This window comes from Fundulus heteroclitus, chromosome 23 (assembly GCF_011125445.2).
Source record: "Fundulus heteroclitus isolate FHET01 chromosome 23, MU-UCD_Fhet_4.1, whole genome shotgun sequence".
Taxonomy (NCBI): Eukaryota; Metazoa; Chordata; class Actinopteri; order Cyprinodontiformes; family Fundulidae; genus Fundulus; species Fundulus heteroclitus.
The window spans coordinates 25,339,918-25,355,004 of NC_046383.1; the positions used below are offsets into that span (position 1 = coordinate 25,339,918).

Here is a 15,087-nt window from a genome sequence, read left to right on the forward strand (position 1 = left end):
TCTGTACATCAAAAACAAAGATTTATACAAGTTCATTTTCTTTGCATCAGAGTTGATTTAGATCAAAAAGCCACTGTGGCTAATTTTAGTTCTTGTACGATTGCATGTTGATTTCCCTTTGTGTTTCTGCCTTTTGAAATAAAGTTACTATCTTTGGCTTTGGTTTCTGCCTCTTGTGTCTGCCTTCGGTGGATTGATTGCGAATGAGTTTCTCAGTTCATTCAGAGAACTGGCTTCTCCACGCAAACCCTCCCACTGGACTTGTCAGTAGTGACGCAGAGATGGCCCAGTGTACCGCTGTAGATTATTTTAATGTATATGACTTGACAAATGGGCATTGTTTCCCCTGGAGTTGAGCTTGTTGCTCTAAATTGCTTTTTCTTTCAGACTTTTATGAGAACCAACTGTAAAGTATCACTTCACAGGGCCATAAAAAAAAAAAGTAAAACACACAATTCATTTCTGCAATCTGTTTCTGGGTGGGTTTAAGAGCATGAGCAACGAGCGATTCATCTTCTTTCACTTTCAGTTCATGCGCAATAAAGGCGCTCCGCAGAAACTGCTGCTGTTTTAAATGACTGATAATTTGTTATAATATGACAAAAGATTGCTAATATTGTGGCCATGGTTTCTTGGCACACAGCACTGAACTGTGTAATAATGCATTTACATAAAAAAAATAAATCTGCTGGAAAAGTTATTTATCTGTCGATTATCTGAGAAGTCATGCGTTGTGTTGACTGCCAACCTCTCATTCTCTGCAGCGGTGGCCCAGGTCAAAAGCTTCCTTCACGTCACCGTCCTAGCCAAGCACAATAAATAATGCGGCCGGGCTGAGGCCTTTTGTGTCCACACAGATTCCTCCTTTTGCCCCGGGGTGGGCGGAAATCGAGGCGTTTGATCTGAATTCTAAAGAGTCTTGTTGCAGCCTGATAAAGGCCGCCATTGTATGTAAATGGTTTATATAAGGGCATATGACCGCTACGGTGCAGGGCAGCGGCTAGTGGCGGAGGAATGATTTGCATTTTCCAAACGCACGGTGTTCTCAATCCAGCCTTTTGGCTCGCTAAAATACACGGTATTTTAGTCATTTTCTTCCCATTTTGTACACATTTTTGTGTACCACCACAGCTGAAGGTAAAATACGTGCTCTCTTCTTTCTGTCTTATACTGATGTTCGTTGTGAATAGAGATTAGATTTGATGTGGCTGATGTGCCCCTAAAATCACCTAGAAAGTATGCTAATAAGTCCTTACACTCCATATTCTGTGTAGATGTGGGAAAGGAGATCATCTTTTTTATCTAATAGGGCATTTTTGCCAACAGGCAAGCCTTGTTATTGTTGTACCTTGGAGAAACCACAGCCGTCCTTCTGTCTGTCCATCTGTGAATGAGTCGTAGGCCAGTTTTGGAGTACAGTATTAATATGGGGTCAGCAGGACACGTGACTCGGCAAAAGTTTTGCCTATTGGCTTCGATTTCCTGCGTCTTGTGATGCTGCATTGTGTTAGGCCATCGCCCCTGCTTTTATAGAGCCAGCCGGCCACTTTGCTATTTCTTGTGAGCTGCGTCTTACTTGGCCAGCTTCATGTTCAGGTCAAGCCTCAGGATGGTAATGTTTGGACCCGGCGCTGCTTACGACGCTTGCACCGCCGGATGAGCCTGGTAAGGCTCTGATATCTAGTCTTGCTAAAACCTTTTGACTTTGTTTTATTCATTGATAGATATTGTGCTTAGTAGACTAACTCTGGGCAGGAGAAACTTTCTTTGATTACAGTTTTTTTTTTTTTTTCGAGAGGCGCTTCTAAAAAATGTAAGAGCTTTTTAACATGCCGTTTGATTAGGTAATCAAATTAACTCTACCTTGACCTCTCTGCAGACCTGGAGTCGAAGATGAACTGGGGGACCTTTTATGCCGTGATCAGCGGTGTAAACAGACATTCCACCGGCATCGGACGCATTTGGCTCTCCGTCATCTTTATCTTCCGCATCCTGGTGCTGGTGGTTGCCGCCGAGAGCGTCTGGGGCGACGAGAAGTCCGGCTTCACCTGCAACACCCAGCAGCCCGGCTGCAACAGCGTCTGCTACGACCAGTTCTTCCCCATCTCGCACATCCGGCTGTGGGCTCTCCAGCTCATCCTGGTTTCCACCCCTGCGCTGCTGGTGGCCATGCACGTGGCCCACCGGCGACACGTCGACAAGAAGGCCCTGAAAAGGTCGGGCCGCGGCAGCCCCAAGGAGCTGGAGCACATCAAGAACCAGAAGTTTCAGATCACAGGAGCTCTTTGGTGGACATACATGATCAGCATCGTCTTCAGACTCATCCTCGAGGTGGCGTTCCTCTACATCTTCTACATGATCTACCCTGACTTTAAAATGGTGCGTTTGGTGAAATGTGACTCGTACCCCTGCCCCAACACGGTGGACTGCTTCGTCTCCAGACCGACAGAGAAGACCATATTCACGGTGTTCATGCTGGCCGTGTCCGGGGTGTGCGTGCTGCTCAACCTGGCCGAGGTGGTTTACCTCATAAGCAGGGCCTGCAAACGGTGCATGAGTCGCCCCGAGGACGAGTCCAAAGCAGCTTGGATAACTCAAAGGTTGTCTTCGTACAGACAAAATGAAATCAATCAGCTGATAGCAGATCAGTCTCTGAAGTCAAAGTTAACCATGGCCAAGAAGAACCCGGCCGAAAAGGGCGAGAGGTGCTCTGCCTTCTGAGTCTTCATTAAACTAATGAATCCTTCCTGTCAAATAAGTATCCTCTGCATTAATGACACCTAAACTGTATATTTGATTATTTTACCGTTTATTTATGTATAATAAAAGGCGTTACTTGTATTTTTTCTCTATATTTATTGAATAAAGGATGTTCCGTTTTCCTTGCCTACATCATCTAAAGCAAATGAAGGCTTGGGAATGGTTTTTCTAAATATCCAACCGTGATGCATTAGGTTTTTGTTTTTTTGTCTGTGTTCTCCACTCATTTGCACACAAGTTGAGACTGTGGGAAAACTGCCTGATTTAAGCAAACCATCGGCAGTCGTTGCCTTCATTTCTTTCGTTCAGGGTTGCATATTTGTTGCATGACGTTGCAAGCAGGATGCATTTGATGACTCTTGCAGGGGAAGTCGATCCGTGCTCTTACTGCCAGCATAGTGGTATATATGAGCTGTGAAACAGAAGAATCTTTTCCAGGAAAACAAAATAAATACCCATAAAAGAAGGTGCTGTGAAGCATTTCCTTTGTAAGTATAGCATTTTGGAAACCAATGCTGGATCAGTTTGCACATGAACATATATTACGACAGGTTCTTTGGCTTTTTTTATATTTCATTTTTTCCATTGACACTATTGAGGTTACAAAACAACCACCTTGTGTAAAAAATTTTATGAAATGAGCAGCTATATGCGAATACGTAATAAAAAGTTATTTCTCTTAAGAGTGCTCATCACTAACAATCAAAATGTTAGGTTGCTATGTCGATTTAGCTAAAGGAGTGTGCTTCCTTCGTACTGATGTCTAGATCAAAGCTGGTGCAAGCGTAAAAGATAAAGCTGTTTATGTGGTTGATTCACTACATTAACTGATTTGGTTTGACTTTGTGTATTATGTATAAAGCCAGAAAATGGTTCTTTTAAAGTCAATATGTCAAAATCACATGTATAAAACATGTTTGAAAAAGTGCTTTTACACATGGCCTTTAGTCAAAAGCAAAATTACAACATTTCTTCTAGTGTTCCTTTTATGGTACTGTACATGGTAATTAAAAAAAAAGTCCCACCTTAATCATTGTTCAGTTCTGAGGGGGAAAAAACAGTAAGATGTGCTAAATATGTGCAGTGCCCAGGCAAACTACCAATGGGGGCTTGTTTATAGGGGGCGCTCAGGTTAACCCCAACCCCCCGCCACCACCAAAGATGGAGGAAAAATGTGTAAACATAGTGGGCTAAATATAAATTATGAAACAACAAAACATACATCTGTTCTCTCAAGTGTCAGTTTTGATTTCTCCAGCATTCTTGTTCCGTTTTGGGTTTATTTATTTAATTTTTTATTTTATGGAAGTCTAAATTTATATTTTTGCAAAGGATTCCGTACAGATGAGTGTATGATCTCAAGCTAAAGGAATCCAAGTGACATCATTCTGATCTCTAATTGGTTACTGAAAGATTTTATTCAGGGCACAGCCGTCTGCACCCATAACTAATCCTCGCTTTAACTCATCATTTATCCAATCAGATTAATGAATCATATGTGCCAATCAAAGTTGCATCTTTACAGTTGAATCTGTAAGCATCTGAATCCAAACACCTGTAGGTGTCTGTGAGAGTACACTTGTGTATGTAAGGTTTTTCCATAAGAAAAATGCTCAATAGCAGTTGTGAGGAGCCAAAGACCCACCCCCGAGAGCACTGAGGCTGTCAACAAGGGAACCAGAACCCTAAATGCCCGAGGGGACCCCCAGAGCAAAGGTACCCAAGAGGGCCAACACAGAAAACTGCCTTTGCCATCCCAGGGGAGAGCAGAAAGGGGCCTGCAGAAATCCCTTAACAACCACAACGCCAAAGCTCCCTGGAGCCAGCTCCACCGGCAGCCAGCTATGCTGGAGCGGATCTAGCCATGGGCCCAGGGACCTGAGGCCCAGGGGTGCCCCGCCCCGCGGCTGGGTTCCTGACAGAACTACATCAACCCAGGCCCCCGCGAAGCAGCCGGCGGGAGCGAGCATGCGCCCGCCTGAGCACCTAGCCCTTTGCACCGGGGACCACCAATGCACCAGCGGGCCAAGGCACCAGCCATCAGAGGAGAGAAGGATGGGAGGGTGAGCTCCAAGCTTAGTGGAGACCTGAGATGTACCAAGAGAGGGGGTAGTTCAGTTCCAACCTGACAAAAAGACAAACAGAAAACCACATACACGTGTGCCAACCCTAGTGCCCCCACATGCAAACACTCCTACAACAACTAAGAAAAGGGGACGCAGTACTCACACTCACACTCACCACACACATCCTATACTCCCAGGTCCACGCACCCCACACTTAAAAATCCAGCAGCAGGCTAGTGAGGGTGGACAGATGTGTTTTCGAGTTTATTGTTGTGTTGTAATCAATGACCTCTAGTGCCCTCTTACCCCCTCACAGGCCCTATTAATCAACAGACGCCACTGCTAACCACTATTAGCAACAGGAGCTAACAATAGTCTTTTTTTGCATTTTGTGCTTTTAAACACCTTCATATCTTCAGAAGAGAATGTTGTCTAGGACGTTGTGTAAAAGATTTATTGAAAAACAAACAATCAGCTATTGTTTTCCACATTTATTTGTAATAATGGCTGGCAGCCATATTAGATTTTGAGGTCAGAGTTGGTGGGCAAACTTCAACTAACCTACGTGGAGCTCTGACTACTAGAAACCTTTCTGTTTCAAATTGAAACCTGGAAATTTCAACTTTAAAGTAAGAATTTAACAATGTATAAATATGTATTTTGTTTGTTTTAATTACAAAACTAAGTGGAAAATGTCCAAGTCCAGTTGAAATACTATTTAAAAATGTTTGTAAAGAGGTTGAAGCTTGAGAAAACCAAGACATTGCTTTTACTCCTGACTCTAATAAATTTAAGCTAGTCAACAGATCCCAGTTAGCACTTGATCTGTACAGCTATTTCAAGTAAGTTCACTGTTTTTACATAAGATTTGTTGCTGACTCAACACATTATGCTCTCATATACACGTTTGTTGACATGCATACAGTATTTCACAAAAGTGAATACACACGACATTAATGGAAATGTTTTACTATATCTTTTCAAGCGACAACACTGACGACATGATACATTGATTCAATTTGCAGTAGTCAGTGTATAGCTTGTATAACAGTGTAAATGTGCTGTCCCCTCAAGATCAGATAGCGCATAAACAAATTTTGGCCCAAAATGTTAATATTTTGAGGGGCATCAAATATTGTTTTCCAGCACTGCGTCAACTCTCTCGGATATAAAGTTCACTATAGCTCCATGGTGGAGGTTACAGACCTTGCGCTCCTCCACATTCTGTCTGAGGATTTATTTCTCCTCTTTATTGTTTAGGTCTGGAGACATGCTTGGTGAGTCCAGTACCTTTACCATTAGTTTCTTTAGTAAAGGAGGGGTTATCTTGGAGGCACTCACGTACCCCCAAATAATGACACTCCCACCACCATGCTTGACTCCAGGCTAGACACACCTGTGTTTGTGCTCCTCACCTGGTTCCCACCAAACGCCTGACACCATCTAAACCAGATAAGTATATCTTGATCTCATCAGACCACGGACATGGTTCTAGTTATCTGTGTTCTTAGTCTGCTTGTCTTCAGCGAATGCTTTGCTGGCGTTCTTGTGCATCAGCTTTAGAAGAGCTTTGCAGACCAATTTCATGTAGCCTGTGGCGCTTTTGGTCTATGTCCTGACAGGTTGGATATTTTAACCTAAGGGTGTACTTACTTTTGTTGCCAGTGGTTTAGACGTTATTGGCTGTGTGTTATCTTGAGGGGACAGCAAATACACACTGTACTGTGTTTTACAAGCTGTACATTGACTACTTTACATCGGATCACAGTGTCTTATCTTCAGTGTATCCATGAAAAGATATAATAAAATATTTGCAAAAATCTAAGGGGTGTACTCACTTTTGTGAGATACTGTATGTAAAAATGAATTGGTTCAACAGCAGGTAAACGCGCTAAATGAAGTATGTTATTTTAAACTGTGTAATATAAAGAATTACACTATTGGAACAGTTGACTTTTATTTGAAGGTAATTATAAAGTGATTCTGTCATTTTGGAACCAATGGCTCGCTTTCCTTCTCTGTGTCACTTTAAGCTGTAACGTTAGAATACCGTAGGCTACTCATCATGCCACTCACCCACCCTCGGTGATAGGAGATAGGCCCCTTTGCTATATTTAGATCCCGGGGTCTCTTTTGGCTAGACAGGCCTAACAGACAAACCTCATTGGCTCACTTCCATGTCACTCAGCGTAACAGCTGAGAAACAAGGTCTTCAGAAGTTTATATTAGAGACAGTCCACAGTGCCAAATTTAACCACAGAGGGGAGGGCGGTGTTGTGGGAGAGCAGGTTCAGAGGGCTTCCAGTGGGCTATGTGGCTGCGGCGGAAGACCCTTGGGCAGCAGCCTGGGCCCTGATTTCTGCCCGTCTTGATCTTTGAAAATGGACAACTGAGTCAGATGGGTTTTTTGTCAGTGCGGAACAAGGCGTCTTGCTTGAAGGAGTCAGCTTTTCCTGTCCATTCAAGGGCAATGCTTGAGGGCCCTTGGATCAGACGCCGCACCGAGGCCTGTCTGCAGAACGTGACAGGTCCATGGACCCTCCTGGACATGAAAAGCTTCACTCTGGGAGATCTTTCAGGTTGACAAGGTGGTTTTTACCAGTAAATGTAAGTTGTGCATACTATTTATGTTTGTGTATTTCTGTATTTTTTGGCCTTCCGAGTTTTTTGTAAGAAGCTGTAGAGCTTAGATTTACAAGACAATCACTTCTAATCGTTTCTTAGTGTCAGTTATTTCAGTTTCTATGTTTTGTCCTGGAGTGGGTGAGTTTAATTTGAAAAAGCTTGTTTTTAAAAATGGTTGTTCTGACTGTATTTGTTCAAGCATTTAAGAAATGCCTTGGTGGTGGCTCCCAGCACAGCAGTTTAACTCAAGGTAGCACCATGCCACTGAACATCAAATCTATCTGAGATGGGAGACATTTCTAATATAATTTATATCAGAAGCTAACAGTATCAGCAATATTCAAATGCCTCTGGTATGCATTTCCACCACATCTGCCCAGTGTTTGATTTCACCTTCTTGGGGGATCATGTTGCCACGGTTGGGGTCATGAAGGCCAGGACATGCAGAAACCTGCCTTCCCCCTGTCCGCGCCCACCAAATATATACTCTCCTTAAGTAAATATAATCCTGTCTACATCCATGTGGATGTGGACAGCAGCTGAATGCTCAGTTAGCAGCTCAGCTTGTTAGAGACATGCCCGTTGGGAGCTTCCTGTGACTTTTTTAGAGAATGTATGTACATTCAGGACATATTTAGCCTTTTATAATTTACAAATTCCATATATTACAGAGATTTTTGTGTAACACTTCTTCAATTGCCTCTTAGTGACCTGACGCAGCCATGGGAGACTGGAACCTGCTTGGAAAGCTTCTGGAAAAAGCCCAGGAGCACTCCACTGTGGTCGGAAAAGTCTGGCTCACCGTCCTGTTCATCTTCCGCATCCTCGTCCTGAGCGCCGCCACCGAGAAGGTGTGGGGCGACGAGCAGTCGGGGTTCACCTGCGACACCAAGCAGCCCGGTTGCGAGAACGTTTGCTACGACATCACCTTCCCCATCTCCCACGTCCGCTTCTGGGTGCTGCAGATCATCTTCGTGTCGACGCCCACCCTCATCTATCTGGGCCACATCCTCCACCTGGTGCGGATGGAGGAGAAGCACAAGGAGAAAGACAGGGAGAAGCAACAACATGCTGTAGACGCTCATCACAAGAAAGCTCTCATAAGGGACGAGAAAGGACGAGTGCGACTTCAGGGGGAGCTCTTGCGCACATATGTCTTTAATGTTATTTTTAAAACATTGTTTGAGGTGGGTTTCATTGTAGCCCAATACCTCTTGTATGGTTTTGAGCTGAAACCCATGTATACATGTGACAGACCACCTTGCCCCAATGTGGTTAACTGCTACATATCCCGCCCCACCGAGAAAACTATCTTCATCATCTTCATGCTCGGGGTGGCCAGTGTGTCGCTGTTCCTTAACCTAGTAGAGATCTACCACCTGGGATTCACCAAGTGCCGCCAGGGCATCACCTTCAGGAGGGGTCAACAGAACCTGCAGAGCATCTCCAAGGGGCCCAGCGAGGGTCCTGTGCCGCTTGTGCCGAGCTACGATGACTACTTCCGAGGGCACCAACAAGTCCAGTCAGCTTTTCCGCCGGTACCCAGCTATAACCTGTCCCCCCTGTCCGAGGGCACCGACTCGTCCTTCCACCCTTACCACAGCAAGGCGGCCTACAAGCAGAACAAGGACAATTTGGCGGTGGAGAGGAGCAGCAGCAAGCCGGAAGAGTGTGACCTGAAGGGGAAAAAAGGATCAGGGTCAGCCCCCGGATCTCCTACGCAGACCAGGTCCGGCTATAGCGGCAAGCACAGCAGCAGCCGGACTAGAATAGATGATCTGAAGATATGAAGGGCTGTATGTTTTTTGGAAGGGTCTTAAAACGGTTGTGAGGGGAATCTTACATTGTCAGGAAAGCTACTTGTACATGCTGAGCTCACCCTCTCACACAAGACGGCTCAGGTTTGACTCATTCCAACTTTGGCGGGGGGGTTACATTTCAGAGTGTACTTGTACACCTAAACACACATGGGTTACATTTTTCACATGAACTTTCCTGTTTTGTTGCCATTTGATTGAATATTTTGTGAAACGTTATTGTTTTTTTATATTTTAGCCTAGATCACATTTGTTTGTGGGACACAAGTTAGGTTAATAGGATGTTATCAGCAAAAATTGATTGGTGTTGGTGATTACTGCATTGGCTTGTGTATGCGATGACTCTATCCGCATTGAATTACATGGTTTGGTCAGGTTTAAATTGTCTTTTTTTTTTTTTTCTTTCCTCGAAGCTTGGAAAGTTCTCAGACTCCAGGGCAGGAACGTGTTCTGCTCTGGCTTGACTTCAGTGAATGAAACAAGATAGGGTGAAGAGTTAAGTTTAGCTTCCTTTGCCTGTTTTGAGGTCACGAGCAAGTTCATTTGCTCTGACTTGAAGTGAAGAATTGTGCAATACGTGACAACACATTGGACACCCGAGTGGCTGTTTCTGATCCCAGAAAAAGTTGGACCGGTGTCAGGAGTTCCAAGGGTTGTGCTGTCTCTTTTGTTTTTGTATTTTTATTTCGACAGTCATGAAGAAGATAATTGTGAACACATTTTTTGGGTTGATCCTTGTTTGTATGTGTATTTGTGTTTGGTTCCTGTAAAGCACTTGGTGACGACCCGGTTTGTTTAACTGCTCGAAATAAACCTGTCTTAAATTTGCACCGCCGGCGGTTCGTTTATGTCTCAGCTTCAAATCTGGAAAAGGGAAGTGATTATATTGGAAAACAAATATTGCCGCAGTTATTTCGCACTCTTTATGTAATTGTGTGCTCTTCATCCTCACATTTGTTATGCGTGGCAAAAGTATTCACACCACTAGAACTTTTTTCACATTTTATCACATTACATACAACCACAAGCTTCAAAGTATTCTATTTAGAGGTTATGTGACAAATCAACTTTGTTAACCGGAGACAGTAAGCTGAAAGAAAGGCATTGCATGCTTTTTAAAATCCTGCCAAAATAAAAACATGACATTTGAGAGTGTAGCATTTTTTTTTTTTTTTTATTAGTTTATTTGTCAGGGACAATGCAGCACACATTATTACATTCATAATTGTAATAGGCAGAGCCATAACAAAATGTATAAATGTGTTACATGAAAGGTTTCTAGCCTATAGGCTAATTTGCAACCCCAGTCCCCAGTCAGGCCTTTATAAAATACATTTTCCTAAAACGTAGCTCACATTGCACAATCATATATAAAATACATTATAAAGGACAACCATTAACATTTTACACAATCCTAACAACATTACACAAAACAACACCTCACATCCAACATAATCATAATGACTCAATGTTCACATATTTGATTTTCTTTCAGCCAATGTTTCACCTTTCTATTAAATGTTTTCAGGTCAGTTTCTATTTTTATTTCCGTTGGTAAATCATTCCAAAAACGGATCCCTATCATGCGCATAAATTCACCTCCATTGTGCTATAAGCCCTAAATAAAATCCAGCGCAACCTACTGCCGCCTCTCTTTTTCACTTTCTGCCTTAGTCTGGAAAGCAAAAAACATAAAGCCTTCCGCTTATGTAAAACTCCTTGCAGCTGTACCTGAAGCTGTGCTAAACATACTGTTTACTAGCAACAGCTCTGTTAGCCCTGCTATTTTCTGTATTAGCGTCATATTTTCTGCTCTCCATGACACAACCATTCACAGAAACAGTCCCAATTTGTGAAAACAGTTTCTCAAAATGTTCCTGTTGGGTGCAGCTACCAGTTGCCCTCAGACACAGTAGCTAAAAAATGTGAACCCGTCATTGGACAAGCCACAGCTGAACACGCACCCTGATCTCCCTATTCTTGGAAGCAAGCAGGAGGCATCTACACAGCACATGGAAGAGGCAACTCCTCATTGATTGGACTTGGTTAGAGCGCAACTTAAAGATAATTCAGTTAGATATTTTGTACAGTGAGCCTGCGCCCCCATTTCTAATGCAGCCCTGGGAAACTACCCAGATGGCTCATATTAAAACCTTGTATGGTAATTCAGTCTTTTTTTAATAAAGGCCTCAGAGGTTTGTTAGAGACCATGAGTGAACTAACAGCATCATGAAAGTTAAGGAAGACAGTGGACAGGTCACCTAAAGAGGGTGTTGACGGCATCATGATGTGGGGATTTCTCTGGCAGGGACAGGAAAGCTGGTGAGAGTTGACGGGAAGGTGAACAGAGCCAAATACAGGCCAATCTTGAAAGAAGAGCTGTTAGATGCTGCAAATGATCGGAGACTGGGGCAGAGGCTCATCTTCCAACAAAACTAGAAGCCTAGATTTACAGCTAAAACTACTGCTTAAGGGTTTAGATCAAACTATAAGTGTTCAAAAGACTTGGATCTAAATGTCAAAGAAAATCTTTGGCAATAGTTGAACATTGCTGTGAACAAACTCTATATCCAATTTGTCAGAACTTGAGCAATTTGGCAAAGAAGAACAGGTAGAAGAATTAATAATAAGAATAGAAGAATTGCCAAAAGTGAAAGGTGATCACACCAAGTACTGATTCAAGTGGGATGAATAGAAATGCATGCCACGCTTCAGATTTTCTGTTGTAAAACTCATGAAAACGATGTGTACTTCCAAGTTAAATTTGCACTACTTTCTGTTGGTCTGTCACACAAAAAAATCCAAGAAACTTTCAAAAAAAAAGTATAATAGACAATAATACATTAAAAACGCAATGTAAATAAATCAAAGTCAACGTCACAATATAGCAGAGTATGTCAGGAGTAGAATAAGTCAGCTATATATCACTATATCAAAACTGAATTGTTTAAGCAGGAATAAATGCGTCATGTTTAAAGATTCATGCTGTTCTGTAGACGGAGCACAGAAGATGCACATTTCTGGTATGAAAACCTGCACGTTCAGGGCGACGAAGCGCTCTCATTTCTTTAGCCCGTGCGTGATTTCCTTACAGCGTTGGCTCTCTCACTGGAAAAGCAAAGTGGATTATTGTGCTTTTCAAATGTATTAAAACCAAAAGCGTCATGTCCCTCATAAATCATGCTTTTTCTCCATGTTTTCACTTTAATGTTGAGTTTTGGCTGGGTGTAAGCACTTTTCGTTGTGTTTGTTGAGGCGCCAGACTCAAAGTGCTTCACAGCCAGAGTGCGTCATTTCAAGAAAACACAAATATTAATTGAATACTCAGAAGTGTTATTTGCAAAATGAAGCACCATAAATCAGCAAAGAAACTAAAATAGCCGATAATGTAAAACATATCTACTTTTGAAATGAAGGTGATGAAAGAAATTTAGATCTACTTAGAATGACAAGTTAATTTTTTTTTTACTTAGAAAAGGGGTGTGTATATCCCAAAACATTAAATCACGACACAGTTTAGCACCTCTAATTGTTGTTGTTATTATTATTGTTAAGTGTTTCCTCTGCCCAAGGCTGCTGTGGCTACTGACATAGCTCACCACCATCAGGGTGTGAATGCGCTTTGGGGTCATCAGACTTGATAAAGTGCAGCACAGGCCATTACTTAACTTATATTTAACTTATTTTACTTCATATAATAATCCTTCTTTCCAGGGTGTGACCAGCTCATTAAGGCTCATCAGGAGAAGCTCCCATGAGTGCCAATCAGGCCCAAATCTAGCTTCCCAAAGTCTAGATCCTAACCTCCCTCGGCTTCTCTGACAGAAACCTGATTCCTCCCTTGATGTTTGAGTTTTGGACTCCAGTAATCTGCTTCCTGGTTGCTAGCGTCTGTGAGATCACCTGATCCGAGTCCTTGCCTCTTCCTCTGCTTCACTCCCCCGCCTGTCCGACTCCTAACGTACCACTCCTCACCAGCTCCAACCGGGACAGAAAGGACAGAACATCCCTGGACGGTCAAACACCGAACACCTGCAAACCTGACATAGCTCTGTGGATGGACTCACCGTCTCGTAGAACTCCAAACATGAGCCACTTATTAAAACCAGAACATTTCTCTCATCTCCTGAAACCAAATCTAACCGCTTACCTCGCCTCCAAGTGTCTCCCTGGATGCCAGTTCCGAGTATCTGCCAAACATCATTTGTCTACACACTTGCACTAAAATCCTACTGAATAGCATCTACTGTCACGTCTATGATTACTGCCTGCACCAGAGTCTGACTAAAACCATGACAAAATGCACCGAAATACAAGATGTGTAATATTTTACTGCCACAATACATTTTTTTTATTTATTTTGAGGTTGTTGTTTTTTTCTTCTTATCTATACATTGGTTAATAAGAGTGGAGGATGCTATAGCTAAAAAATGTGCAATCTGTTACCGGAGTCTAAATTGCTTTTAGACCTCAAGTTTTAGATTACAAGTCTTGATGACAAGCAGATACTACTGTAGTTTTTGTAATGCCCACAAAACAAATGGATTCTAATGAGACCAACAGCGCTGGCAAAGTGCAGTTACAGCTATTCTGTGTTGTATTAATGGAATATGTTTCCTCTTTATACCCGGCATATCCGCCTTCCAAAAGTCCTTAGACTACAAAATGTTAGAAGATTTTCTCAGTGCACTCTCTGATTACAAACATATTGCTTGTGTCTTAGATTATCCTACTCAGGTTTGACATTTAGTTCTGCATTGTCTTAACAGTGATTGTCAAATCAGAGAAATAAAATTTATTTGACTGGGAGACATCAAACCAGTCCTTCACCATAATTCATCTACCATGGCACCTTTCTAATGGGTTATGCTGAGGTCCTGTTGCAAAGTTAGGTTTATAATCTTGGGTGTATAGTTTTCCTTTTCTTTTTTTTCTTTCTTTTTTTAACATTTCTGATTTTATTCTTGGCTTGTTTTAATAGTATAAATCATTTTTAATCAAACCCTTGTTAGCCTTTTGTGCTTTGCAGAAACTATTTTTGACAGACTAAAGCACAAACTTCAGTATTAAATAAAAAACCCACGTCAGGCTCCGTCAGCTCTAATTAGCATAGAACATAATTTGAAATAAAATGACTTCTTTTATGAAGCCACTCTTGTTTTCCTTGTTCATATTCAAGTGAGCCATTTTCAAGATGCCAGCGTGAGTGTTGTGCTTTGAGCAAGCATCGTGAATGTTATGTGCTGTGTTTTAGCAGCGATTGTGGAAGAATATGACTTCCATTCGAAGGCTCAGTTCCAAAGAAGATCAAGTGGGTTTTTTTCCTGTCTCGCTTAATTGTTCACATGGCTCCAGTTAAGTGCAATAAAGGCATAACATAAGGGCGCGGGGCCAAATCCCTGCTAACGTTTTCATTCTGTGAACATCCCAATCAAGGTGGTTAAGACATGCTTGGTTTCATTTCATCCTTTGCATCATAAAACCCTGAACAGTGATTATGTGCCGTGATGAACTCAGCAAGCAGCATTCAAGTGGGGTTGAATTCTGGTGTTCAGTTGAGTTGATCTCCTCCAGAGTGACACAGTGCTCTGCTGCCCTCTTCCTTAACTTTAATTTCAAAACTGCCAGACTGTTTGTCATTTGTGCGTTGAAGGCGCCATCTGCTGGACATTCAACCTCCTCTTCACAATATCATCTGTGATTCCTAGTTAAGTGCTCGATTTAGAAATAAAACAAGTAATGAGATATCATACCTCCTGCGTATTACTTTGAAAACCCAGAACCTATCTCTCCTTACACAGACATTGAAAGCCCTATCC

General features: G+C 42.4%; 2 protein-coding genes across 3 annotated transcripts; both read left to right on the forward strand.

The window, feature by feature from the left end:
- Positions 1-1,000: 1,000 nt before the first annotated feature.
- On the forward strand, positions 1,001-2,940 carry LOC105926288 (gap junction beta-1 protein). Of its 2 annotated transcripts, none has more exons than XM_012862573.3 (2): positions 1,001-1,137; positions 1,880-2,940. In XM_012862573.3, exon 2 carries the CDS (start codon positions 1,894-1,896, stop codon positions 2,719-2,721), a length of 828 nt encoding a protein of 275 aa, XP_012718027.2. In that variant the 5' UTR covers positions 1,001-1,137; positions 1,880-1,893; the 3' UTR covers positions 2,722-2,940. The 2 variants fall into 2 exon arrangements, with proteins under 2 accessions (XP_012718027.2, XP_012718111.2); XM_012862657.3 differs by lacking the exon at positions 1,001-1,137 and adding an exon at positions 1,578-1,665.
- A 4,124-nt stretch (positions 2,941-7,064) lies between these two features.
- On the forward strand, positions 7,065-10,098 carry LOC105926200 (gap junction alpha-3 protein). The gene is made up of 2 exons (XM_012862460.3): positions 7,065-7,433; positions 8,159-10,098. Exon 2 carries the CDS (start codon positions 8,174-8,176, stop codon positions 9,239-9,241), a length of 1,068 nt encoding a protein of 355 aa, XP_012717914.2. The 5' UTR covers positions 7,065-7,433; positions 8,159-8,173; the 3' UTR covers positions 9,242-10,098.
- The last annotated feature ends 4,989 nt before the right edge of the window (positions 10,099-15,087 follow it).